General features: G+C 55.7%; 5 protein-coding genes across 5 annotated transcripts; all 5 read right to left on the bottom strand.

Annotated features, from left to right (window-relative positions):
• Positions 1–3,272: 3,272 nt before the first annotated feature.
• On the bottom strand, positions 3,273–8,552 carry MIND_00985400 (uncharacterized protein; the record flags this gene model as incomplete). Its single annotated transcript, XM_037366461.1, has 12 exons — positions 3,273–4,298; positions 4,349–4,589; positions 4,636–4,929; positions 4,988–5,934; positions 5,984–6,483; positions 6,531–7,062; positions 7,115–7,289; positions 7,342–7,405; positions 7,454–7,474; positions 7,543–8,112; positions 8,160–8,219; positions 8,267–8,552. The coding sequence occupies 12 exons, from the start codon at positions 8,550–8,552 to the stop codon at positions 3,273–3,275; spliced, it is 4,716 nt and encodes a 1,571-aa protein (XP_037217873.1).
• A 959-nt stretch (positions 8,553–9,511) lies between these two features.
• Positions 9,512–9,862, bottom strand: MIND_00985500 (uncharacterized protein; the record flags this gene model as incomplete). Its single annotated transcript, XM_037366462.1, has 1 exon — positions 9,512–9,862. The coding sequence occupies one exon, from the start codon at positions 9,860–9,862 to the stop codon at positions 9,512–9,514; it is 351 nt and encodes a 116-aa protein (XP_037217874.1).
• Positions 9,863–11,371: 1,509 nt separating this feature from the next.
• MIND_00985600 (Oxidored-FMN domain-containing protein) lies at positions 11,372–11,665 on the bottom strand (the record flags this gene model as incomplete). Its single annotated transcript, XM_037366463.1, has 1 exon — positions 11,372–11,665. One exon carries the CDS (start codon positions 11,663–11,665, stop codon positions 11,372–11,374), a length of 294 nt encoding a protein of 97 aa, XP_037217875.1.
• Positions 11,666–11,921: 256 nt separating this feature from the next.
• Positions 11,922–13,119, bottom strand: MIND_00985700 (Oxidored-FMN domain-containing protein; the record flags this gene model as incomplete). Its single annotated transcript, XM_037366464.1, has 5 exons — positions 11,922–12,553; positions 12,604–12,694; positions 12,737–12,874; positions 12,926–13,036; positions 13,093–13,119. The coding sequence occupies 5 exons, from the start codon at positions 13,117–13,119 to the stop codon at positions 11,922–11,924; spliced, it is 999 nt and encodes a 332-aa protein (XP_037217876.1).
• Positions 13,120–21,484: 8,365 nt separating this feature from the next.
• On the bottom strand, positions 21,485–22,645 carry MIND_00985800 (Oxidored-FMN domain-containing protein; the record flags this gene model as incomplete). Its single annotated transcript, XM_037366465.1, has 5 exons — positions 21,485–22,095; positions 22,146–22,236; positions 22,279–22,416; positions 22,468–22,572; positions 22,637–22,645. 5 exons carry the CDS (start codon positions 22,643–22,645, stop codon positions 21,485–21,487), a joined length of 954 nt encoding a protein of 317 aa, XP_037217877.1.
• Between the last annotated feature and the right edge of the window lie 2,055 nt (positions 22,646–24,700).

Genomic DNA, 24,700 nt, shown 5'->3' on the forward strand with positions numbered 1-24,700 from the left:
ACGCATGGATTCCCCCTCCCAAATGCGCACCACAAGGAAAGCTAGGTCACATGTCAACGAAAGAGTGAGCAAAAACAAAGGCAAAATCGTACCAGCAGAGGTTCCCCCTCTAAGTATGATTCCCTGCACCCAAGCGCCGATATGTAGCGACTGGTAGACGTCAATAAGGGGAAATATAACAGGGAAGGGTCATACCGGCATGGATTCCCCCTCCGTCCGCTCCCCGGGCGAGGATGTACGACACTGACAGCACCCGTAGCTGTAAGTTTTAGGCTAAAGGCCTATGTACAGCTAAACAGGTGCTTGCCTACACAGTTATTTCCACCTAGGGCTAGCTGTACCTAGTGATTTAGGCTATTGAATCAATAATATCAATAATGGAATAAATGATTATATGATACATATAATGTAATAAATTATGTAATATGATACTTTTAACTCCTTTTCTTCAGGCCGATGATCCGGTATATAGTTAGGAAGGCCTGTATCAACAACTTTCCTAATTAGGACAAAATGATGTATCATGAGATAGCCATCAAAAGTAGTGATGGCAATCAAAAATGGTTCCACAATAAAATCATTATCTAGATAGGTGCATTGCCACAGGTGCTAGGATACCAGATAAAGAATAATAATATTTTTTTTTTTGAAGAAGTGTCACACATGTCACACCTGTTACAAAGCGTCACATTTGGCTCTAACAGAGGCCAGTAAAGGGCTGCCTAGGTAGGGCTAACCCTGTAGGCAATGGGTTCCCTAGCTGTACCTACTGGTTTTAGCCTAAATATTACCACTATGGCTCCTGACAGGGGCATGAGCAACGCCAAGAGTGAGGGATAGACGCCAACTTACTGGTCAATATCCACCAGATTCATCGCCGCGTTGGGTGACCAGTTGAGCTGAGCAGTGGAGTCGACGCGCATGATGTCAAGGGTGATACTGTGCTGCGGTAGGCCCTAGGTGCACAGCCATCAGCGACGAGCACCAGAAGAGAAACGACGGAAATCTCTTGCAAGACACCCTGGGTCGACGGCGCCGGGCTCTTCGCCTAAGTGGTGTAATGGCCAAAAGCGGCAATGGACGGCCCTGAGCACAAGTGACCCTAACTAGATAGCTCTCTAAACGTCTCTTGGCTCAGCGGCCTTGCTCTCTTTCTGGTTTTCTGTCTTCACTGTTCTGTCTTTTTTCCTTGGCTGCAAAAAGACTTGGTATATTATTTTTCTGCCCTTTCCACAGCTTTTGACATGCCATATTGCTTGTCCTGAGGCTTCTTCACCCTCCTCAGACTTTTCCCTGCCTTGCACTTGCAGTCTTCTAACGCGATCACACGGCTACGCTCACCCGCCATATCGGGCAATTCACCCGGTTGAACTCGGAATCTTCGCCCTTTGGATGCGGGGACTCGGTCAATTGAGACGGCCGATGCGTTGCCGTCATTGCCGGCTCCTCCAGCGTCTCCCGGAGCACAATCGCGCTCCTGATCGCATCCTGTTCCACTTCAGATCACCCGTGCTACACGCTGGGATAAGTCTCCTGTGCGGCCATGATCGGGGCAAGCAAACACATATGACGATATAAATAGCTCACCCTAAGCCAGTAGACCAGTCTGGAGCGCCATTGGCCGTCGCTGAAGAGCATAAATCGCCCAACACTGCCTATACCAACACGGAATTCTGTCTTGTTAAGCGAGCGCTTTGCATTGAGCCGCCGCACTGTCACCGCATGACAGATGGGGTCCAGACGCGTGTATCCATGGAGTTATTTTGGTCACCGAGTCCCAAACGGCGATATGGTCTGCTTATTGTTTCATTCTGCTACACTCTGTAGTTGACTCGGATGGCTCTATTTATGCTATTTCGATACTTGAAATGCTTCAGAGAAACGAAAGGGCAATTAGAAACAGCTCGCTTACCATTGACATATGAACATCTCTCCATTTCTCCGAAGGCGCCCTCAGACGCAACACCACCCTTTGACGTGCTCCACGGGTCTCGGCCCGACGGGGTATATAAGGGACGCGGGCCTCTGCCCACGCCCGCATGTCTCTTTCCTCTTCCCTCCATCTTCCCTCGTCGCGAGTCCGACCCACGTGATGTTGACTTTGCGCCTGCTCGGGTGAGTTTCGTGCTCGATCGCGTCGTGAAGACTACTGACCTACTCTTAGCGTCGCTGCCACTGACTTGCGGCCGCGTCTTGTTGCGGGAGGAGGGAGTGTCGTCGTCGTTGTCTTGCGGGTGCGTGCTTGTGGCTCGTTGCTCCCCATGTTGCTGACCCGTTGTTCAAGGTCTACCCCGGCGTCAGTCTTTAGCGTCTTGTCATCCAACAAAGGTCAGTTTCATGTCAAACGAATCATCTGGGTAGCTTACCTCGTTTCAGTCCCACAACATCGCCGAACTCTGCCCCAAGTCCATGGTTCTCCCGCTCGCGGTCGTCGGCGTTGACCAATACACACGTTCTTCTTCTTCTTGATCCCTTTGCTGACCATGCTTCCCAGCGTCGCACGTTGGCGGCGGTGTCCATATCCGCCGTCGCTGTCCAATGAAGGTCAGTTTCGTGTTAGACTGCTTTGTGGACGGACTCACCTTTTTGTAGATCCGCAGCTTCCTTCCGTCTTTGCTACCTTGCAGTTGGGCGTTATATCTATGTGAGATTGGCAGCGTCCGTATAGGCGTGTGTGTTTGCGCTTGTCACGCGTCCGGGTCGCTCACTTGTTCTTGTTCTTGAAGATCGTCTTGCTGACCGTTCGTTAGCGGTCATCTTTCCGCCTCCAGCCTTGGAGAAAGGTGAGTCTGGCGCCATACTTGTCGTTGTCCTCACGCACCTTGTCCCAGTGGTTGCCCGTAGCAGTGCGCCTTGTTCGGCGGACGTCTCCGAGGCCGCCAGTGCGCTCTCCATCGCCATTAGTTCGCGCCATCGTGTGCATCGTAGGGACGCTGCTAAGCTATGTGAGTTTGTTTTCTCCGAGTCTTGCCTGGCGACTCACTGTCCCCTAGCTCGTGGACCTCCACATGGACGGCTACGCTAATTGGCCGAGTAGGCCGAGTAGATACCGTGTTGGTGCCGTGTAGGTGCCGTGTTCGAACCGTGCAAGTGCCGTGTGCTTTTCGGCTGTGACAGCAAAAGTGCCGTGCTGTCACACGTGCCGTGTGTGTGACAGATAAAGTGCCGAGTGTAACAGATAAAGTGCCGAATGTGTCATACTGCCACACATCACTCTCATAAATAGGAATCAAGTACTAGTAGCATAATAGTGTAAATGAATAACAACAATTTTAACCATCATTATCTTCTGAGTTGAATGGCGCTGAATCTGAGGCTTCTGAGCCAGACGATGCAGACTCTTCATAGGTGTACCACCCTCTGCCCTCGGCTACCACCTTGCGACGCTTGAGAGTGTGTCTCGAGTGATTTGAGGCTGGTTCCGACCGCGTTCGAGCACGAGTGCGATGTGGGGAGGTTGGGTTCAGTGTGCTGCGGTGAGAAGTACTGCTCGGCACTGCACGATCGCTTTGTGCTGCGACGGAGATGGGACTTCTGATAGATGTGCCAGTGGAGGCATGCCTGTCGTCTCTGTGGGTGTCAAAACGAACCTTCTTTCGTGGAGGTTGACCATCAACACGCGGTAAGTCTGCTGCGCGTCGGACAAGTTGACCATGGTACAGAAGAGGAACCAGATGACGGCGGTCCGAGCTTGGAACAAGGCCGCGGTATACCAGACTGCGTTGCCAAAAGACAACGACCCCGCGTTGAACCCAAGACCACCGAGATGTGAATGTGTTGGGTGATTCGGTAACAGAAGTAGTAATCTCGTGGATTGCTCTCCGTGTCAGTCGTATGTCGAAGTCCTCGATAAGGCCACCAGACCGAAGTTCACGGTAAGTGGCGCCACTGTGGTCCCAGTCTTCGCCCAAATGGTGCTGGATACAAAGACAGATCCAGAATGCGATTGAAACCGTTAGCGCACGCTCCCAAGTCCCCGTAACGCGATTGGCTGCACGTTCAATCGTGAGGAGTCGAATAGGTTCTCCCAGAGTTGCCCACAGCCCAGGATCGATACCAGAGGCCACGAATCCACGACGCTCAAGCCAGCGAACATCGGGGTCAAGTCCAGGGTGAACACCAAGATGATCTTCATCAAAATCGGCAATTATCGGGTGGACTGAGTCTGAGTCGGGACTGTTGAGTTGCGCAACAATCTGGGGAATGGCGATGGCACAAGCCATGGAAATATCGCGGTTAAGAGTTTCTTTCTCCTCGAGTGCCGGATTGAGCGCTTCTGGTGCTGCAAGTCCACGAAGCTAATAATTATCCAGTCAGAGTCCAAATGTCTAGTGTAAATAGAGCAAACCTGAGAGCCGCGAATCCTTCCGTCGTTGCCAATGGGAAAATGAATATCCTCGTAAGACCGGCGGAATGATTCACGGGGAGGCGAAGAAACACGGCCCGGCCAAGAAATATTTCGCAGCCATCGGCACTCATATTCCTTCCCACACCGATTGCCACTGTACCCAATTATTTCCGCTGGAGCCCACTCTGCCGTGTTCTGTCTTGCCCAGGGGTTGAGCCGTTGAAGTCGTACAGTTCCAGGGCTATCCAATCTGTTAGATGCGACAAAATGTGAATGAAAACACGCACAGAAGAGGAAGTTGAAGCCGTCCACGTCCTTCGGCACAGGAGTGGCAGAGAAGACGATTTTCTTTGTCGGCCCAGTCGGTGTCTGCAGGTAAGCAGTCGTTGTGAGACCAGTTCTGGCACTGTGCACATTGCACTAGCTTCTGGCTCTCCGAATCGGCCCCCTCAGCGCCGCAAACACAGGAAATCTGCCGCCATTCGTCAATGTCGAGAGTACCGTCGGCGTTGTCGGACGGATCGGGCCCTGGTCCGATGACAGACTCGCGCTCGTCAACTTCAGAGCCGGAAGACGCGAGGCTTGGAGTTGGACTTGTCGGTGAGTCCTCAATGGTTTTGCTCCGCCTTTGCTGTAAACCTCGGGAACGTCCAGCCCGGGGGCTCTTTTTGCGTGTCTTCGCTGCGTTGGTACTCGCTAAAGAACTCAAGATGATGTTGGTTACTCCGAGACCAGATACGAGCGGTGTCGGAGAGCTGTGTTAACCCTGGAGCGTCCATCACGGCTGTTTTCGTCAGCAGGCGGCCGTTTGTCGGATCAACGTCAAAAAGGAGATGATGTGGCGGTTTCCGCTGTCGCTCGTGTTGGAAGAGCTTCTGAGCTTGCTCTCCACCCGCCAAGTGGTACACGAGCGCACTTAAGATGTACCCAGATGGAAGGCCCGTAAACTTTGAGGAGACACCTGTCATCGCAGACTTGAAGGTAAATCCGGGCCGGTGAACGGCCCGGCCTCCATCCGTCATTCCATCATAATCGAAGATCTTGCCATCTGGCAGCGCGTAGCGTGCTTTGAAGTGCTCGTCTTGATGACTGGCATAAACATGAGCCACGAGATCGTATTGAACCCCTGCGGCTGCAAATGTGTTGCCGAGAGGTAAGAGCTGGCCTGCCACATCCCAGTCATATTGCTCGCCTTCATCAATGACAAGAACAAGGATTGTTGGGAGGCTGATGATGTAGCGATGGAATAGCGTAGCACCATCACAGAGGTACTCGCCGTTGGCATGTCTCCAGCAATGAAGGTTTTGCCAGGAGGTCGGGTTGAGAAAGCCACCATTGAACCACTTTTTTATTTTCCCTCCGTGGAGTTGGAAGTGAGTGCCGGTCAATTGAATTTCGTTAGCCCAGTGTGGTGTGCCGATCTGCCAGTGAGTTGATGCGTGATCAGAGCATGTCGGATCTCCGAGGCATTGCCGAATGTCAACGGCATAGGTGCGAAACATGCTCACGGCACGGGCGGACGCCGCGACGCCGGAGTTATCGAGGCTCAGTATGCTACTGAGGAGTGATGCTTCAAACAACCAGCCCTGGAATATGTGAGAATCAAGAAGAATACGCGAGAATAGGAAATTTTACAAATGGTGTCGACGGCGCGGACATTGATGTGATTCCTTTGATGATCGGAGAGTCGACCAAGTGCTGCCGAAAGCTATTACGAAGCTTCCACAGATTATCTGATGTTGTCAGGTCCAAGCTGGACTCGGCAACATGCTGTGGAATTAAGGCGTGCAATTGGGCGAGGGGTTGGTTGAGTGAAAGTTCCGAAAGTCCAGCGAAGAGATCGATGTTCCGAAGCGCCACCGCGTACAGTGCCGTCAACGAGGAGTCAAGCCAACAGGAGTTGAGATACCAGCGATAAGAGATTTGAAAGAGCTGGGGTAGAGTCGACTTCTGCGGCAATTTAGGACGTGTCTCGGCAGGAATAAGCTCTGCCGCAGTGTCGGGAGGACGCGAATCAGCCTTCTGAGCCGCAGTTGGAGCTCGATTCTTGCCGCGAGATAGATGTGTTCGACCATATATAGCCGCCGTCTTCTTCCACCGCTGAGGGTCTTCTCCATAAAAGATATGTTGTCCGTCTACGCGTGAATCAGCAATGCTTAGCAGGATAAATCACGGATTTTACGCTTAGCATGCATATATTGGTCTGCAAAAGTATTGCCGGCGCTCACGAGGCCTTCCAAGCCCTCGAATAGACTGTTCAGACGCTTGACCATCGAGTAGAGACGATGATGCATCGCCTCTTCCGCGTTGGTCATGGCGGGTAATGAGTAAAACAAGTCCGTGTCCATGGCCATCTCAGCCCGAAAAATCATGGAAGCATGTTGCGGACGTAGCCACCACGATAGCCAGGGTTCGATCAGGGGGAAGTCTTGGATTAGCCGAGCGGCGACAGCACGAAACACGTCCGAAGTCTTGCAGTACAGCAGCTCCTGAACACGATTTTCGAAGATAAGGCGTTGATTTGGCGGCACAATCCGAGTTATCTTGCTGACTCGTGAGATTTGTTCCTTGAAATGACGCTCGCAGCCTTTGAGCAGCGCTTCGGCAGCCATTTGAAGGGCTTCGGGCGTTTCGGTGTTCTTCGGATCATCCATTTTCCATTCCACATACGCGCGAATGAACCCATTTCGTTGCGTGTCACTGAAATCGACCACCTGTAACAATTTCCGTCCTGTGAGCGTTTCGATAGAATGAAATGTCACATACATTGGCCAAAAGAGTGTCTGTAAATGGTGTGCCGGGGCACCGAATTTTATATTCCTTGGCAATACCTTCAATCAAGTGGCGAAAATGAATCGCGTAGTGCTCAGCCGTTGCCCCATTCGAATAAGACATCACAACGGGTACCCAACACTTGAGAAACTCGGGCTCGAAGGTCGAGCTGACAAAAAGCAGGTCATTTTTGCCACGAAAATAATTATGTGCCGTCAGACATAGCCTTTGCATTGACATCCACCACTGGAGAAGAAGACACGTCCGCACTCGCTGGACTTGAATCTAGTGTTCGCTTCAGCACTGCAGTCAAGGATTTGAGAGTAAATGTACCAGTGTCAACCGAGAAAGTATCTGGCAACAGCGAGGACCAGTCGTCGGTGGTCAGTTCGACCAGGCCAGTCGCCGTTCCCGATACTGACTGCAACCTGCCAGTGTGGCTGTAACGGTCGTGACTGTGAGTGCCGTGATGTGTGAAGACAACGCCGTATCGGAAGACGGAAGCGCCCATCTCGATACCACATGAGCGTTGGGCAAGGGGATGTCCACAGAGACATCGCAATGTGGAATGTCGAGAGCCGTGACGGCGGGGAGGAACGGGGGCGACGGTGAGGGCATGAGGGCAGCGAGGCGACGAGCAGCGAAACGCGCCGAGCAGCGAAACGCGCCAAGGCAGTTGACACGGAATTGTTTCCCTCCCTCCGGCTTTAGCGCGTCCGGAGAGCCAGGTCGGCGGCCCGCTATCGCTTCGCTCACCCAGAACAGCGCAAGATTCCCTGTCTCCTTGAGCTCTTGACGTTGAATTTGGCATCGGAGATGTCCGTCGGGCCAGCCGTTCCACTCGGAAGCCTGGAGAGAGCGATAGACATGGACTTGCGGTGGCTGGAATATGATAGGTGAGGGTGGGGAGACTGCGGCTGGGGCTGGGCGAGATTCGGGTGATGTTGGTGCCGAGGCGGCTCCATCCAAGACAGAGTCGGTTGTTGCACGTCCTAGTATACTCAGCAACGTACAATGAGGTACACGAATGAAGTCTTACCGATATTCCTGAATGTGATGTCGGATTTTCGGTCTCCCCGAAAGTAGCCTATGAGGCGGTCTGCGATTCACTTAGTGCTTGAAAGGCATGGATAGGACCCAACACACCGTTCGCATCGTAGACCGGTTGCGGTCTGGTATGCTTACGGCGGGTTGGCCTTGTGGTAGCCTGCGCGACCTGCGCAACGTCGTCCTTCAGGCTTCGGAGACTGAGCAAGATATAGATTAGAACGAGTGCGTAGAGGCCGAGAATGAGCTGGCTGGATACGAGGGTGGAGATTGCCTCATAGCAGACGGAGGCCCAGCGCTGAATTGTCCTCCCATAGGCAAGACCAACGAGCAACGCGAAGGCAGCATTTGACACTGCTAATGCGATAAGGAGTGGCTCCGCCATTGAAAACCAGCAGCGAGCTGCCACTGGTGGGCAATCGAGTGACGAGAGAGCGCCGAGCCGAGCCGAGAACACGACAGAAGTACTGAGTGTCCTATTGTCAGTCCCGAGTGCCACGTCATCGACTGTACTGCTTACGAGCAGACACGTTGAGAGTGGCTCTCTGTGCCGATGGACACCTAGTGTCGCAAGAAAGGAGCAACGGGCGAAGGAAAGAGCGAACTCTGTGCCGATGGTGGTGGATGGGAAATAAGAGCCGCGATGAGCACAGCCACAGCCGATCTGTCTCACGATGACGAATGGTGCCAAAGCTGCGGAGTCGACTCAAGCTTGAGCGCCTGGGATGCCATGGATTCGATGTCAATGTGAATTTGGGTAAGTTAGAGGCCACTATATACCTCCCAATCCATTTGGGCTCTTAATAATATATCCAGCGCTGGAAAATGGCCGATCTTGTGCTATGCATTACAAATCTTACGGTATCTGTACTAAACGTAACAGAGGAAATGAGTATGTGTGGGCTGGGTAGTGCCGAGAGGGCTGTGACAGAGTGCCGTGAAAGTGCCGTGCATGCACCGTGCAACTGCCGTGGCCATGCTGTGCAACTGCCGCATGAAATGGCACTCAAGCACGGAAGTGCCGTGTAGTACCGTGTAGTAGCGTGTACTTCCGTCATATGACCGAGTCTGACCAAGTTTCAAGAGATGTTTATCTTGTTTGAAAATACCAGTGTGGCTTGAAATTACAGCTAGACTCTTCAATTATGCAGACTCTGACCCAAATCAAGTGTATTTCAGTCTTCTATATCTAAAATAGAACTCAGATATGGACTTTTTGTTAAAATTATAAGATTGTAAGAGTAGATATAAGCTAAGACAGATAGCAAGAAGCTTATTGACATGAAATATACCCAATTGGCACTGCCACGGCAGTTCGACTCGGCACTCGGCACTCCCGCGGTCCTACACGGCACTCGCCGGCACTTTGTGGTGCCCGCCACATGGACATCGAGGGCGGAGATGGTGCGTTCGGTCGGATTTGGGGTTGAGGGACAGAGGAGAGGCGGTCTCGACCGAATTTATGGCGATCTGCGCGATGTAGGACTTGCTTTCCACGTCAGCGCGCTTCTCCCGCTCGATATATAAGCCCAGCGGGCCTCTCGGCGATCCTTGCTGACCGATTGCCGCCAGAGTGTCCATTCCGGCTGGGGCCGCGTTCGACTCCTTTGGTGCCGGCAATTGGCGCGGAGGGGCCGTCGGCGCAGTTTGGGACTCAGCGGGGCGAATTCGCCGAGTCCTGGAGGTAGTTAGCATTCTGTAGCGTCAGTGGGCCGTTCAGTGGCCGGCGCGGCGGGTTAGCGCGCCGTCAGCGGCCGTGCAAGGTGTGGGACAAGGCGCCGCCCTCTGGGGCGGGCGGTTGGCGGGCGGGGTGAGCGGGGAAGCGCGAAGATGAAGGGGTGAGAGTGGTTGATAAGCGGCACGTGCAACCGGGGAAGAAGCCCGATGGAGCCGGAAGGGCTCCCACGCTTTTTCCGCCGCTTCTTTTCTTCCTTCCCCCGTCTTTGCGCACAAGCGCGGCCTATCGCTGGCCCACCCTTCGCCTCGAGCTGGCTGGAGGATGAGTCGCCGTCGGAGTGGACCGACTGCCGGTGCGTTCTCGTGTTCGTTGCTGCCTACATTTGTACTGAGCCTGCCGTTGCAGACTTTATCTGCTTACATGCCTCTGTCTTCGATATGGTGCTCAATACATACATGGCGCGCAAGGCGGTGGCCGCAAACAGCCCAGATTCCGCGCGTGGAATGCACGCAGTAAGACCAATGGAGGAAGTGAAGTCAGGCGCATTGGCGTAAGGTCAGCACGTCGACGTATGCCTCCGCAAGTGTATATGGCTGCTATACGGCTTCCGTGGACTCCTTCTCCCCGGCAGAGTCTGGCTGCCACATTCGCAACCCGAAAGCCTTCACCCTTCAATTTTCGCCGCTGCTCTGGGGGGAACTGGAGCCCGTCGACAGGCTCCATTTGAGTTTGATTCGGCTGTAGAGCCGGACGGCCAGATTCTCCCCCACAAACGAGCCGACGAAGGCAGCTTACCTCGCCCTTCCGCCACGAAGTCACCGCGCTGCAGGCTGGCATAGACGACGGCTACCGTGTTGCGCTGCGGACCGCGGTACAAGCTCTTCCTTGACGCGGCCCGAGCGATTCCTCCCAGGGCCCGCGGGCGGCGATTCACCGATGCCTTTGGCTATGGGCGGCGGTGGGTGTCGTCTCGTCCTGCCTCCACATTTGACAACTTCCAAGCAGAATTTGCGTCGGGCGGTATTTCACAGACAACAGCATCTGGATCGCTGTCGCGACGGTGCTTGCGATGTGCAAGGTTGCGAAGAAACGGGATGATGCGGGCAATGAGATCGAGCCCGTCTGGGAGATGAGCGATGGGCTGGACAGGTGTGTGCTCATTTTCTTTGGTCAATACAACATGCTCACCGTGGACACTCATCCACGTAACTTTGAATGTGCGGTTGGGCCAAGGCTGGACAAGGAGTTGCTTGACGATCTATACGTGTAACAACGACGCCCGTGCCGTCCCCGACTGTGGCTCAATTGCATACTATCTCAATACTATTCATGTGGCCAGTCACTTCAGGGTGGGTGGATCAAGTAAACAGGAATGAGCCCAAGAAGCCTAGAGACTCTTCAATTCTGCACCTCCTCTAAGGTTCACTTTTCAAGGATGAACAAATAATTTTAATCTAATACCAGTTGAATAGAGTCATCTACTGGCAAGTCTAGCCTAGAATCCTGCCTCCCGGGCCCTCCCCCATTCAAACTGCCACTTTGTAATCCGTATACCCAATAGCAGGGTCGACGCCTTCCGCGCCATAGAGATGCGCGAAATCAGGTGCATTATCCAGTGGCTTGCCCTGCTCGATGCGCCGCGTAAGGTCGGGGTGCGTCAGCCAATGCAGTCCGAAGAATACGCCCTTGACGACGCCCGTACCGTCCCCGACATACGCCTCCGCATCCGCGACCTGGAGCGCTGAGTTGACGAACAGCAGAGAACGTGTGACGTAGCCCTTGAGCGCCTCGACAACGTCGAACTGCGTTGCGCAGCGCATATCAATCGATCTGATCGTGCAACTACCCGAGTCTTCCGGATACAACGCAATTCTCGTGATCGTCGACAGACTGGGTAAAGGGATACGTGTACTCCCGTGCATGGGAAACATCTCCGGGGAAGGAGTCGCTCGGCTATATTGTGATCACGTCTGGAAGGATTACAGATTTCCAGAGGTTTGACATTCACTTTTCAAGGGCTGGATGGACAAATAATTGTAATCTACCAGTTGGATAGAGTCATTTACAAGTCTAACCCTAGAATCCTGCCTTTCCCATTTCAACTGCCACTTTGTAATCCGTATACCCAATGGCGGGGTCGACGCCTTCCGTGCCATAGAGATGCGCGAAATCAGGTGCATTATCCAGTGGCTTGCCCTGCTCGATGCGCCGCGTAAGGTCGGGGTGCGTCAGCCAATGCAGTCCGAAGAATACGCCCTTGACCACGCCCGTACCGTCCCCGACATACGCCTCCGCATCCGCAACCTGGAGCGCAGAGTTGACGAACAGCAGAGAGCGTGTGACGTAGCCCTTGAGCGCCTCGACAACGTCGAACTGCGTTGCGCGGAGCTTGCCGTCGAGCTCGACGTCCAGGAAGGGATTGTAGCGCGCAAGGACGACGTAAGAGAGGGGGTTGGGGAGCTGGTCGATTTGCGTGAGGAGGTATCCGAATGTGTCGAGCGTTTCGTCGAGCGGCATGCCCATGTCATTGTACCCGCCCGTGGGGCTGAGTTTGATGGAGACGTCCTGCGGGTAGACCTCTTGCAGCGCGGCGAGTGCCTCTAGGATGAACCGCGAGCGATTGGCAGCGGAGCCGCCGTATGAGTCGGTGCGCTTGTTTGAAGTCGAGTCAAGGAATTGGTTGGGGAGGTAACCATTGGCAGCGTGGACTGAGGAGGAGTCAACATCTGAGGCCAAAGACACGGAAGTTGTCACGAACGTTCGACACCGTCGAAGCCCGCTGCTTTGGCGTTGACACCTGCCTGCTTGAAGAGCGCAATGATCGTCTTGGGGTCGGGGAGCTCCGTTGGCTGCCATATGTGAGACAAGTAACTGGAGTCATTGAAGCTTACTGTCACATAACCGGGTGAGCCCGGGAGGAATCTAAACTTTCCGCCCCGAGCAGCAATCGGCGAGGGTCCGTAAACCGGAACGCCAGCAGCAATCTGTTGCGGAGCGCCGGGATGGCTGACACGGCCAAGATGCCAAAGCTTTATGGACGCGGTCAGTAAGATGTATTGTTCGGCGGCGATAACGCTTACTTGTGCGTAGATCTTGCTGCCTCGCGCATGCACGGCGTCGATAATCTTCTTCCATCCATCGATATGCGCGGGAAGACGAGGTCTGTTCTGGGAAGGCGCTGCAGGCGAGGCCTGTCGAAATGTCGTCTCTCGCGAGGTCTCTGTGCGTTATTCGTCGGTCGCGGTACGGCGCGCGATCGGCTGCGGCGCCGCATGCCCTCACGTCACACATAATAAAAACTTTCACATGTCAAATCATACCCCCCCTTGCACGCCGCGCTCCAACGCTAAGTCGCGCTCGCTCGCCAAGTCGCGAGCGAGAGCGCACTCTAATATACCCCGCTGGCTCGCGCACGGACCTCTAGAAAGTCACGAGGTAATTCTAGTGGGGACGAAAATTTGGATTCTGAGGGCTATTTTGGGCAAGTCTGGCGCGTGCATGGGGGGGTCTTTGACAGAGTCCGTTCTCGGGCATTCCGGGCAGGTATTGGTAGGCAAAGTTCGTGTATCTGGCTAAGTACGAGACACGCTAATTAAGACGCGTTCGACGCGTTTGATCGCGTCAAAACGGGCGTGCAAGACAAGTCCATCCCGCTGCACCATCCCACGCAGGCGCGCGTATCTCACTTCCCTCCAATCCAGCGTTAACGCAAAGTCAACTCCCGCTTCTTCCCGCGCTCAGAGTTGATCCATCGCGTTGCAAAGGGCTGGATGCCGATGAGTCCCGCTGCTCCCCTGGGCCCTCGGACACGACAAGGCGCGGTTGTAACCGCCGTCACGGCACTTGTGTGGAGAGCACACAGCCGAAAACGTTGCTGGCCCGGCGGTACGTGGGCCTCCGGCGGCCTGGACCTGTGAAAAAATGAGCTTTGAATAGCGCATGAAACGAGGAAAAATGACCCCAGAAATACCATCAGATGGCGGTGATGGCATCAAATGGCAGCACAAAAATCGCGCGCGGAACGGGTGGAGGTGTTCTGGGGGGTGCCGAGCAGGCTTGCGAGCACCGCTGGCAGGAGATGGCGAAGCTATCCGAGAGCAATAGGGCCAACATTGAAGCAGAGGGATGTGAGCCGGCGAGACGGTGTTGTGGCCCAACGGGAAGTTGCGGGGCCAAGGGCGATGGCGGTTGATGGTCCACGGAAGTCAAGCCGTGGTACATAGCCGACAGCTTCGCAGGCCGGGCGTTCCGCTCGCCTCCGGCGGCCCGGACCTGGGAAAAAGTGAGCCTTAGATGACGCATAAACCAAGAAAAAATCACCGCAGAAATACCATCAGATGGCACTGATGGCATCAAATATAACGCGAAATCGTGCGCGCAGTGGAAGCCGAACGCGGTATATGACATCAAGGGTAGCCCCGCGCAGTGGAAGCCGAGGGCGGTATCGGCACGCGTGGACATGACATCGATGGTGGGCATGGCCGATCAGGCTGGGGCCAGGGAGGCACTGCCGAAAGCTTTGTAGGCCGGACGTCGGTTGTGCCTCCGGCAGGCCAGACCTGGGAAGAACCGAGCCTTGAATGCCGTGTGAGGCAGGCCCAGACGACGGCAGAAATACGATCTGATGGCATCAAATCGAGCGCAAAGGAGAAGGAACAGCAGTGCGAGGCAGAAGCGACAGAGAAGCATGTCGGCATAGTGGAGGATGGGGAGAGGAGGGGCGCCATGTGCCAAAGAGGCACTGCCGAGAGCTTTGTTGGCCGGGCGGTACGCTTGCCTCCGGCGGCCCGGACCCAGAAAAATTGAGGCCTTGAATGCCGTATAAGAAGGCCAAAAATACGCGCCAGAATACCATCAGGTGGCATTGATGGCATCAGATCCGGCCAGCCGGCCACCGCCGAGGAAGACCAACATGCCGCCCTGGCGGAGGGAAACTGGTGCGCGGGCGGAGCAGCGACGGCCGCAGACATATCCAAAGGAATCCCGACAGCGGCGATGACGGGGCGGCTGATGCGCCAGATGTGATGTCGATGGCGGTGATGGGGCGGACTGAGCCCGGCGGGGGGTGAAGAGGGCGGAGGATGGCATATCGGCGCAAGGGAGAGAAGAAGGTCGGCCAGTGATGCGAGGATCCGATCCGATGGGGACGCCGGCGTTGGTGGGAGCGCGATGATGGCGGGGTGCTGATGCGACATCAAGCGCAGTGATGGAGGCGATGCAAGCAGGGACAGCGGCAGATACATCCAAAGGGACCCTGATGGTGGCAATAACAGGGCGGCTGATGCGCTAGAGGCGACGTCGGTGGAGGTGATGAGGTTAACTGAGCCCGGCGTGGAGAGCAGAGGAGAAAGCGGCCAGTGATGCGAGGATCTGATACGATGGGACGCCGATGATGGCGGTATGCTGATGTGATTGATGCGACTGATGAAGGTGATGGCACATCAAGTCACGGTGGTCCACACGTCTATGGGCGATGCGGCAGGCCACATGGATGGGGATGATGGAGTTGACTGCCGGGCTGAGGGAGCATAGAGCCAGTCGGGCCGTGTCGGTGTAGCAGCATGGATAGCGGCCGAGGTGACGGAGATGGCAGTGAGGAATGGTGGTGATGGAGTTGACGGTATTGAGGCGGCACCGATCTGTTGACGGCGGCGAGGTCGGCGACAAAGGCATGATCTGCCGATGGCAGCGGTGATAGTGGAGAGACCTGACAGATGCACTTGTCGGCAGGCGCCGACGCCGCCGGTTCAAGAATGATGGTTGATAGCGGTGATAGGCAAGGAGGCGTGACATTGCTTGATATGCCTCCGACCGGCCGAAAGCCTGTGCAAAAAGTCTGAACATTTTTCAAGTTGAAGGTGACGGGAAATCTGCTTACGTAAGCCGCCGGTGATGCCCGTGATTGCGATCAAAGTAAGCGATTGGGCACGGTTGCGCGGGATTGACCAACAACGGGCCGTGAACAATGACAAGGAAAGTCAATTCTATGGTCAGGGTCAGTGAAACATTAACTAAAAATAATCAGAATGACGTACCAGCATAGGTTCCCCCTCCGGACATGGATTCCCCCTCCCCAGGTGTTGATCCGCAATGTCGATGACTGCCGGGACATCAGCCAGTCCGATTCTGTGGTCAGTGTCAATGAAACATCGAGCCAAGACGAGCGGAAAGCCATAGCAGCAGAGGTTCCCCTTCCACGCATGGATTCCCCCTCCCAAATGCGCACCACAAGGAAAGCTAGGTCACATGTCAACGAAAGAGTGAGCAAAAACAAAGGCAAAATCGTACCAGCAGAGGTTCCCCCTCTAAGTATGATTCCCTGCACCCAAGCGCCGATATGTAGCGACTGGTAGACGTCAATAAGGGGAAATATAACAGGGAAGGGTCATACCGGCATGGATTCCTCCTCCGTCCGCTCCCCGGGCGAGGATGTACGACACTGACAGGGGCATGAGCAACGCCAAGAGTGAGGGATAGACGCCAACTTACTGGTCAATATCCACCAGATTCATCGCCGCGTTGGGTGACCAGTTGAGCTGAGCAGTGGAGTCGACGCGCATGATGTCAAGGGTGATACTGTGCTGCGGTAGGCCCTAGGCGCACAGCCATCAGCGACGAGCGCCAGAAGAGAAACGACGGAAATCTCTTGCAAGACACCCTGGGTCGACGATGAAGCTGAAAGAACGGTGAGAAAGACTCGGGAGACGAGCAAGAAGGAAAACTTACATTCAGAAGCAGCGTGCAACGTGAGGCGGGAGCTGTGAGGTGCTCAGCGATGGAAAGGCAGAGGAAGGAAAGCAACGAACCTTGGTGGTGGTGGAGCAAAGGAAAGAAGGGCCTGCGTGGACGTTGTTGATAATTTGATGTCTTGATGAAAATCACGTCGTCTCGGTGTCATGGCTGTCACCGGCTCAGGGTCGGCGAAACGATGCAAGGCGAGGGAAACTGGATGCAGCAATGGGGTGCGCGCTCCGCTGGGCAGCTGGACGTGCATGACACAGGAATTGCGGGCGGACTCTGTGGGCCACAAAATACGCGCGCACCCCCCAAAGTATCAACGGGCGCGCCGCGCTTAAGTTGTGGGGCCGACCTCCATTCTCGCGTGGCTTGTCCTCGAGTGCCGCAGGCGGTGAAAGGGAGGGAGGGGAGAGTGAGCGAGGAGATGACGACGGGGTCCAGACAACCCTAGATTGATGGGAATCACACGTGTTGCCGTCAACAACGGCGTTTCAATATTTTTAACCCGGAACATCGATAAGCCGGGGGGCAACAGTATCCATGGCCGGGCCATTGATGACGGCAATAGTACGCCGGGATGACCCGGCAAGGGTCGACGGGGTAGGGGCACGAGGGAGGGGTTCGAGAACAGTGCTCATTGTGCTGTGCCACAAGGCATTAGTGACCGTGAACTGCAAAGACAGCATCGAGGAGGATATTCACCATTATGTCGATATATTTTTAACTCGGGATATTGATGAGCCGCGGCTAAATTTATCCAGACATGGACATCGATACTTGGGCGGTCGAGAAGGGCCGATGGAGCCCTTACGGGAACGGAAATGAAGTCCAAGATTAAGCGAGGTGATGGAATGGAACCGCGCCGGGCTCTTCGCCAAAGTGGTGTAATGGCCAAAAGCGGCAATGGCCGGCCCTGAGCACAAGTGACCCTAACTAGATAGCTCTCTAAACGCTTCTTGGCTCAGCGGCCTTGCCCTGTTTCTGGTTTTCTGTCTTCACTGTTCTGTCTTGTGCTTGGCTGCAAGAAACTCTTGGTATATTATTTTTTCTGCCCTTTCCACAGCTTTTGACATGCCATGTTGCTAGTCCTGAGGCCTCTTCACCCTCCTCAGACTTTTCCCTACCTTGCACTTGCAGTCTTCTAACGCGATCACACGGCTATGCTCACCCGCCATATCGGGCAATTCACCCGGTTGAACTCGGAATCTTCGCCCTTTGGATGCGGGGACTCGGTCAATTGAGACGGCCGATGCGTTGCCGTCATTGCCGGCTCCTCCAGCGTCTCCGGAGCACAATCGCGCTCCTGATCGCATCCTGTTCCACTTCAGATCGCCCGTGCTACACGCTGGGATAAGTCTCCTGTGCGGCCATGATCGGGGCAGGCCAACACATATGACGATATAGATAGCTCACCCTGAGCCAGTAGACCAGTCTGGAGCGCCATTCGCCGTCCCTGAAGAGCATAAATCGCCCAACACTGCCCATACCAACACGGAATTCTGTCTTGTTAAGCGAGGGCTTCGCATCGAACCGCCGCACTGTCACCGCATGACAGATGGGGTCCAGACGCGTGTATCCATGGAGTTATTTTGGTCACCGAGTCCCAAACGGCGATATGGTCTGCTTATTGTGAGGGATTCCATTTCATTCTGCTACTCTGTAGTTGGCTCGGATGGCTCTATTTGTGCTATTGCCATACTTGAAATGCTTCAGAGAAACGAAAGGGCAAGCTCGCTTACCATTGACATATTAACATCTCTCCATTTCTCCGAAGGCGCCCTCAGACGCAACGCCACCCTTTGACGTGCTCCACGGGTCTCGGCCCGACGGGGTATATAAGGGACGTGGGCCTCTGCCCACGCCCGCATGCCTCTTTCCTCTTCCCTCCATCTTCCCTCGTCGCGAGCCCGACCCACGTGATGTTGACTTTGCGCTTGCTCGGGTGAGTTTCTTGCCCGATTGCGTTGTGGAGGCCACTGACCTTCTCTTAGCGTTACCACCGTCTCCTTGCGACTGCCCATCCCCTGTGTCCTGTTGCGGGAGGAGGGAGTGTCGTTGTGGTCGTCGTTGTCGGTGCGTGCTTGTGGCTCGTTGTGCCCATGTTGCTGACCTGTTGTGCCAGCGAACCTGATCGTCGTCGCTCGTCATCCCACCAAGGTCAGTTTCATGTCAAACGAATCATCTGGGTAGCTTACCTCGTTTCAGTCCCACAACATCGCCGAACTCTGCCCCAAGTCCATGGTTCTCCCGCTCGCGGTCGTCGGCGTTGACCAATACACACGTTCTTCTTCTTCTTGATCCCTTTGCTGACCATGCTTCCCAGCGTCGCACGTTGGCGGCGGTGTCCATATCCGCCGTCGCTGTCCAATGAAGGTCAGTTTCGTGTTAGACTGCTTTGTGGACGGACTCACCTTTTTGTAGATCCGCAGCTTCCTTCCGTCTTTGCTACCTTGCAGTTGGGCGTTATATCTATGTGAGATTGGCAATATACTGTTCGTTGGATGTCGGACTCACGTGTTCACAGGGTTCTCTCGTCTCTTCGCGCTCGTTGGTGTTGGCACGAGTAGTGAGTTAGGTTGCGAGACAAGGGCTGGCTGGTGCGTGTTTATTGTTCGTGACTCCCTCTTGCTGACGCGCTGTGTAGTGTCAATGTCGAGGGCGATTCCGCGTGGGAGGCTTGATGCACGTTCTTCCTCCTCTCGATTTGTTTGCGGACTGTCCATACTAGCGTCGCGCAGCGTCCGTATAGGCGTGTGTGTTTGCGCTTGTCACGCGTCCGGGTCGCTCACTTGTTCTTGTTCTTGAAGATCGTCTTGCTGACCGTTCGTTAGCGGTCATCTTTCCGCCTCCAGCCTTGGAGAAAGGTGAGTCTGGCGCCATACTTGTCGTTGTCCTCACGCACCTTGTCCCAGTGGTTGCCCGTAGCAGTGGGCCTTGTTCGGCGGACGTCTCCGAGGCCGCCAGTGCGCTCTCCATCGCCATTAGTTCGCGCCATCGTGTGCATCGTAGGGACGCTGCTAAGCTATGTGAGTTTGTTTTCTCCGAGTCTTGCCTGGCGACTCACTGTCCCCTAGCTCGTGGACCTCCACATGGACATCGAGGGCGGAGATGGTGCGTTCGGTCGGATTTGGGGTTGAGGGACAGAGGAGAGGCGGTCTCGACCGAATTTATGGCGATCTGCGCGATGTAGGACTTGCTTTCCACGTCAGCGCGCTTCTCCCGCTCGATATATAAGCCCAGCGGGCCTCTCGGCGATCCTTGCTGACCGATTGCCGCCAGAGTGTCCATTCCGGCTGGGGCCGCGTTCGACTCCTTTGGTGCCGGCAATTGGCGCGGAGGGGCCGTCGGCGCAGTTTGGGACTCAGCGGGGCGAATTCGCCGAGTCCTGGAGGTAGTTAGCATTCTGTAGCGTCAGTGGGCCGTTCAGTGGCCGGCGCGGCGGGTTAGCGCGCCGTCAGCGGCCGTGCAAGGTGTGGGACAAGGCGCCGCCCTCTGGGGCGGGCGGTTGGCGGGCGGGGTGAGCGGGGAAGCGCGAAGATGAAGGGGTGAGAGTGGTTGATAAGCGGCACGTGCAACCGGGGAAGAAGCCCGATGGAGCCGGAAGGGCTCCCACGCTTTTTCCGCCGCTTCTTTTCTTCCTTCCCCCGTCTTTGCGCACAAGCGCGGCCTATCGCTGGCCCGCCCTTCGCCTCGAGCTGGCTGGAGGATGAGTCGCCGTCCGACTGCCGGTGCGTTCTCGTGTTCGTTGCTGCCTACATTTGTACTGAGCCTGCCGTTGCAGACTTTATCTGCTTACATGCCTCTGTCTTCGATATGGTGCTCAATACATACATGGCGCGCAAGGCGGTGGCCGCAAACAGCCCAGATTCCGCGCGTGGAATGCACGCAGTCAGACCAATGGAGGAAGTGAAGTCAGGCGCATTGGCGTAAGGTCAGCACGTCGACGTATGCCTCCGCAAGTGTATATGGCTGCTATACGGCTTCCGTGGACTCCTTCTCGCCGGCAGAGTCTGGCTGCCACATTCGCAACCCGAAAGCCTTCACCCTTCAATTTTCGCCGCTGCTCTGGGGGAACTGGAGCCCGTCGACAGGCTCCATTTGAGTTTGATTCGGCTGTAGAGCCGGACGGCCAGATTCTCCCCCACAAACGAGCCGACGAAGGCAGCTTACCTCGCCCTTCCGCCACGAAGTCACCGCGCTGCAGGCTGGCATAGACGACGGCTACCGTGTTGCGCTGCGGACCGCGGTACAAGCTCTTCCTTGACGCGGCCCGAGCGATTCCTCCCAGGGCCCGCGGGCGACGATTCACCGATGCCTTTGGCTATGGGCGGCGGTGGGTGTCGTCTCGTCCTGCCTCCACATTTGACAACTTCCAAGCAGAATTTGCGTCGGGCGGTATTTCACAGACAACAGCATCTGGATCGCTGTCGCGACGGTGCTTGCGATGTGCAAGGTTGCGAAGAAACGGGATGATGAGGGTAATGAGATCGAGCCCGTCTGGGAGATGAGCGATGGGCTGGACAGGTGTGTGCTCATTTTCTTTGGTCAATACAACATGCTCACCGTGGACACTCATCCACGTAACTTTGAATGTGCGGTTGGGCCAAGGCTGGACAAGGAGTTGCTTGACGATCTATACGTGTAACAACGACGCCCGTGCCGTCCCCGACTGTGGCTCAATTGCATACTATCTCAATACTATTCATGTGGCCAGTCACTTCAGGGCGGGTGGATCAAGTAAACAGGAATGAGCCCAAGAAGCCTAGAGACTGTTCAATTCTGCACCTCCTCTAAGGTTCACTTTTCAAGGATGAACAAATAATTTCAATCTAATACCAGTTGAATAGAGTCATTTACTGGCAAGTGTAGCCTAGAATCCTGCCTCCCGGGCCCTCTCCCATTCAAACTGCCACTTTGTAATCCGTATACCCAATAGCAGGGTCGACGCCTTCCGCGCCATAGAGATGCGCGAAATCAGGTGTATTGTCCAGTGGCTTGCCCTGCTCGATGCGCCGCGTAAGGTCGGGGTGCGTCAGCCAATGCAGTCCGAAGAATACGCCCTTGACGACGCCCGTACCGTCCCCGACATACGCCTCCGCATCCGCGACCTGGAGCGCAGAGTTGACGAACAGCAGAGAACGTGTGACGTAGCCCTTGAGCGCCTCGACAACGTCGAACTGCGTTGCGCGGAGCTTGCCGTCGAGCTCGACGTCCAGGAAGGGATTGTAGCGCGCAAGGACGACGTAAGAGAGGGGGTTGGGGAGCTGGTCGATTTGCGTGAGGAGGTATCCGAATGTGTCGAGCGTTTCGTCGAGCGGCATGCCCATGTCGTTGTACCCGCCCGTGGGGCTGAGTTTAATGGAGACGTCCTGCGGGTAGACCTCTTGCAGCGCGGCGAGTGCCTCTAGGATGAACCGCGAGCGATTGGCAGCGGAGCCGCCGTATGAGTCGGTGCGCTTGTTTGAAGTCGAGTCAAGGAATTGGTTGGGGAGGTAACCATTGGCAGCGTGGACTGAGGAGGAGTCAACATCTGAGGCCAAAGACACGGAAGTTGTCACAAACGTTCGACACCGTCGAAGCCCGCTGCTTTGGCGTTGACACCTGCCTGCTTGAAGAGCGCAATGATCGTCTTGGGGTCGGGGAGCTCCGTTGGCTGCCATATGTGAGACAAGTAACTGGAGTCATTGAAGCTTACTGTCACATAACCGGGTGAGCCCGGGAGGAATCTAAACTTTCCGCCCCGAGCAGCAATCGGCGAGGGTCCGTAAACCGGAACGCCAGCAGCAATCTGTTGCGGAGCGTCGGGATGGCTGACACGGCCAAGATGCCAAAGCTTTATGGACGCGGTCAGTAAGATGTATTGTTCGGCGGCGATAACGCTTACTTGTGCGTAGATCTTGCTGCCTCGCGCATGCACGGCGTCGATAATCTTCTTCCATCCATCGATATGCGCCTGGTTCCATATTCCCGGCGCTTCCTGCCATTCGGTCTCTGTGCGTGATTCATCGGTCGCGGTACGGCGCGCGATCGGCTGCGGCGCCGCATGCCCTCACGTCACACATAATAAAAACTTTCACATGTCAAATCATACCCCCCCTTGCACGCCGCGCTCCAACGCTAAGTCGCGCTCGCTCGCCAAGTCGCGCGAGCGAGAGCGTACTCTAATATACCCCGCTGGCTCGCGCACGGACCTCTAGAAAGTCACGAGGTAATTCTAGTGGGGACGAAAATTTGGATTCTGAGGGCTATTTTGGGCAAGTCTGGCGCGTGCATGGGGGGGTCTTTGACAGAGTCCGTTCTCGGGCATTCCGGGCAGGTATTGGTAGGCAAAGTTCGTGTATCTGGCTAAGTACGAGACACGCTAATTAAGACGCGTTCGACGCGTTTGATCGCGTCAAAACGGGCGTGCAAGACAAGTCCATCCCGCTGCACCATCCCACGCAGGCGTGCGTATCTCACTTCCCTCCAATCCAGCGTTAACGCAAAGTCAACTCCCGCTTCTTCCGCGCGCTCAGAGTTGATCCATCGCGTTGCAAAGGGCTGGATGCCGATGAGTCCCGCTGCTCCCCTGGGCCCTCGGACACGACAAGGCGCGGTTGTAACCGCCGTCACGGCACTTGTGTGGAGAGCACACAGCCGAAAACGTTGCTGGCCCGGCGGTACGTGGGCCTCCGGCGGCCTGGACCTGTGAAAAAATGAGCTTTGAATAGCGCATGAAACGAGGAAAAATGACCCCAGAAATACCATCAGATGGCGGTGATGGCATCAAATGGCAGCACAAAAATCGCGCGCGGAACGGGTGGAGGTGTTCTGGGGGGTGCCGAGCAGGCTTGCGAGCACCGCTGGCAGGAGATGGCGAAGCTATCCGAGAGCAATAGGGCCAACATTGAAGCAGAGGGATGTGAGCCGGCGAGACGGTGTTGTGGCCCAACGGGAAGTTGCGGGGCCAAGGGCGATGGCGGTTGATGGTCCACGGAAGTCAAGCCGTGGTACATAGCCGACAGCTTCGCAGGCCGGGCGTTCCGCTCGCCTCCGGCGGCCCGGACCTGGGAAAAAGTGAGCCTTAGATGACGCATAAACCAAGAAAAAATCACCGCAGAAATACCATCAGATGGCACTGATGGCATCAAATATAACGCGAAATCGTGCGCGCAGTGGAAGCCGAACGCGGTATATGACATCAAGGGTAGCCCCGCGCGCAGTGGAAGCCGAGGGCGGTATCGGCACGCGTGGACATGACATCGATGGTGGGCATGGCCGATCAGGCTGGGGCCAGGGAGGCACTGCCGAAAGCTTTGTAGGCCGGACGTCGGTTGTGCCTCCGGCAGGCCAGACCTGGGAAGAACCGAGCCTTGAATGCCGTGTGAGGCAGGCCCAGACGACGGCAGAAATACGATCTGATGGCATCAAATCGAGCGCAAAGGAGAAGGAACAGCAGTGCGAGGCAGAAGCGACAGAGAAGCATGTCGGCATAGTGGAGGATGGGGAGAGGAGGGGCGCCATGTGCCAAAGAGGCACTGCCGAGAGCTTTGTTGGCCGGGCGGTACGCTTGCCTCCGGCGGCCCGGACCCAGAAAAATTGAGGCCTTGAATGCCGTATAAGAAGGCCAAAAATACGCGCCAGAATACCATCAGGTGGCATTGATGGCATCAGATCCGGCCAGCCGGCCACCGCCGAGGAAGACCAACATGCCGCCCTGGCGGAGGGAAACTGGTGCGCGGGCGGAGCAGCGACGGCCGCAGACATATCCAAAGGAATCCCGACAGCGGCGATGACGGGGCGGCTGATGCGCCAGATGTGATGTCGATGGCGGTGATGGGGCGGACTGAGCCCGGCGTGGGGTGAAGAGGGCGGAGGATGGCATATCGGCGCAAGGGAGAGAAGAAGGTCGGCCAGTGATGCGAGGATCCGATCCGATGGGACGCCGGCGTTGGTGGGAGCGCGATGATGGCGGGGTGCTGATGCGACATCAAGCGCAGTGATGGAGGCGATGCAAGCAGGGACAGCGGCAGATACATCCAAAGGGACCCTGATGGTGGCAATAACAGGGCGGCTGATGCGCTAGAGGCGACGTCGGTGGAGGTGATGAGGTTAACTGAGCCCGGCGTGGAGAGCAG

Source organism: Mycena indigotica, assembly GCF_014461135.1.
Source record: "Mycena indigotica strain 171206Taipei chromosome Unknown Mind.scaff0008, whole genome shotgun sequence".
In the NCBI taxonomy this organism is placed as follows: Eukaryota; Fungi; Basidiomycota; class Agaricomycetes; order Agaricales; family Mycenaceae; genus Mycena; species Mycena indigotica.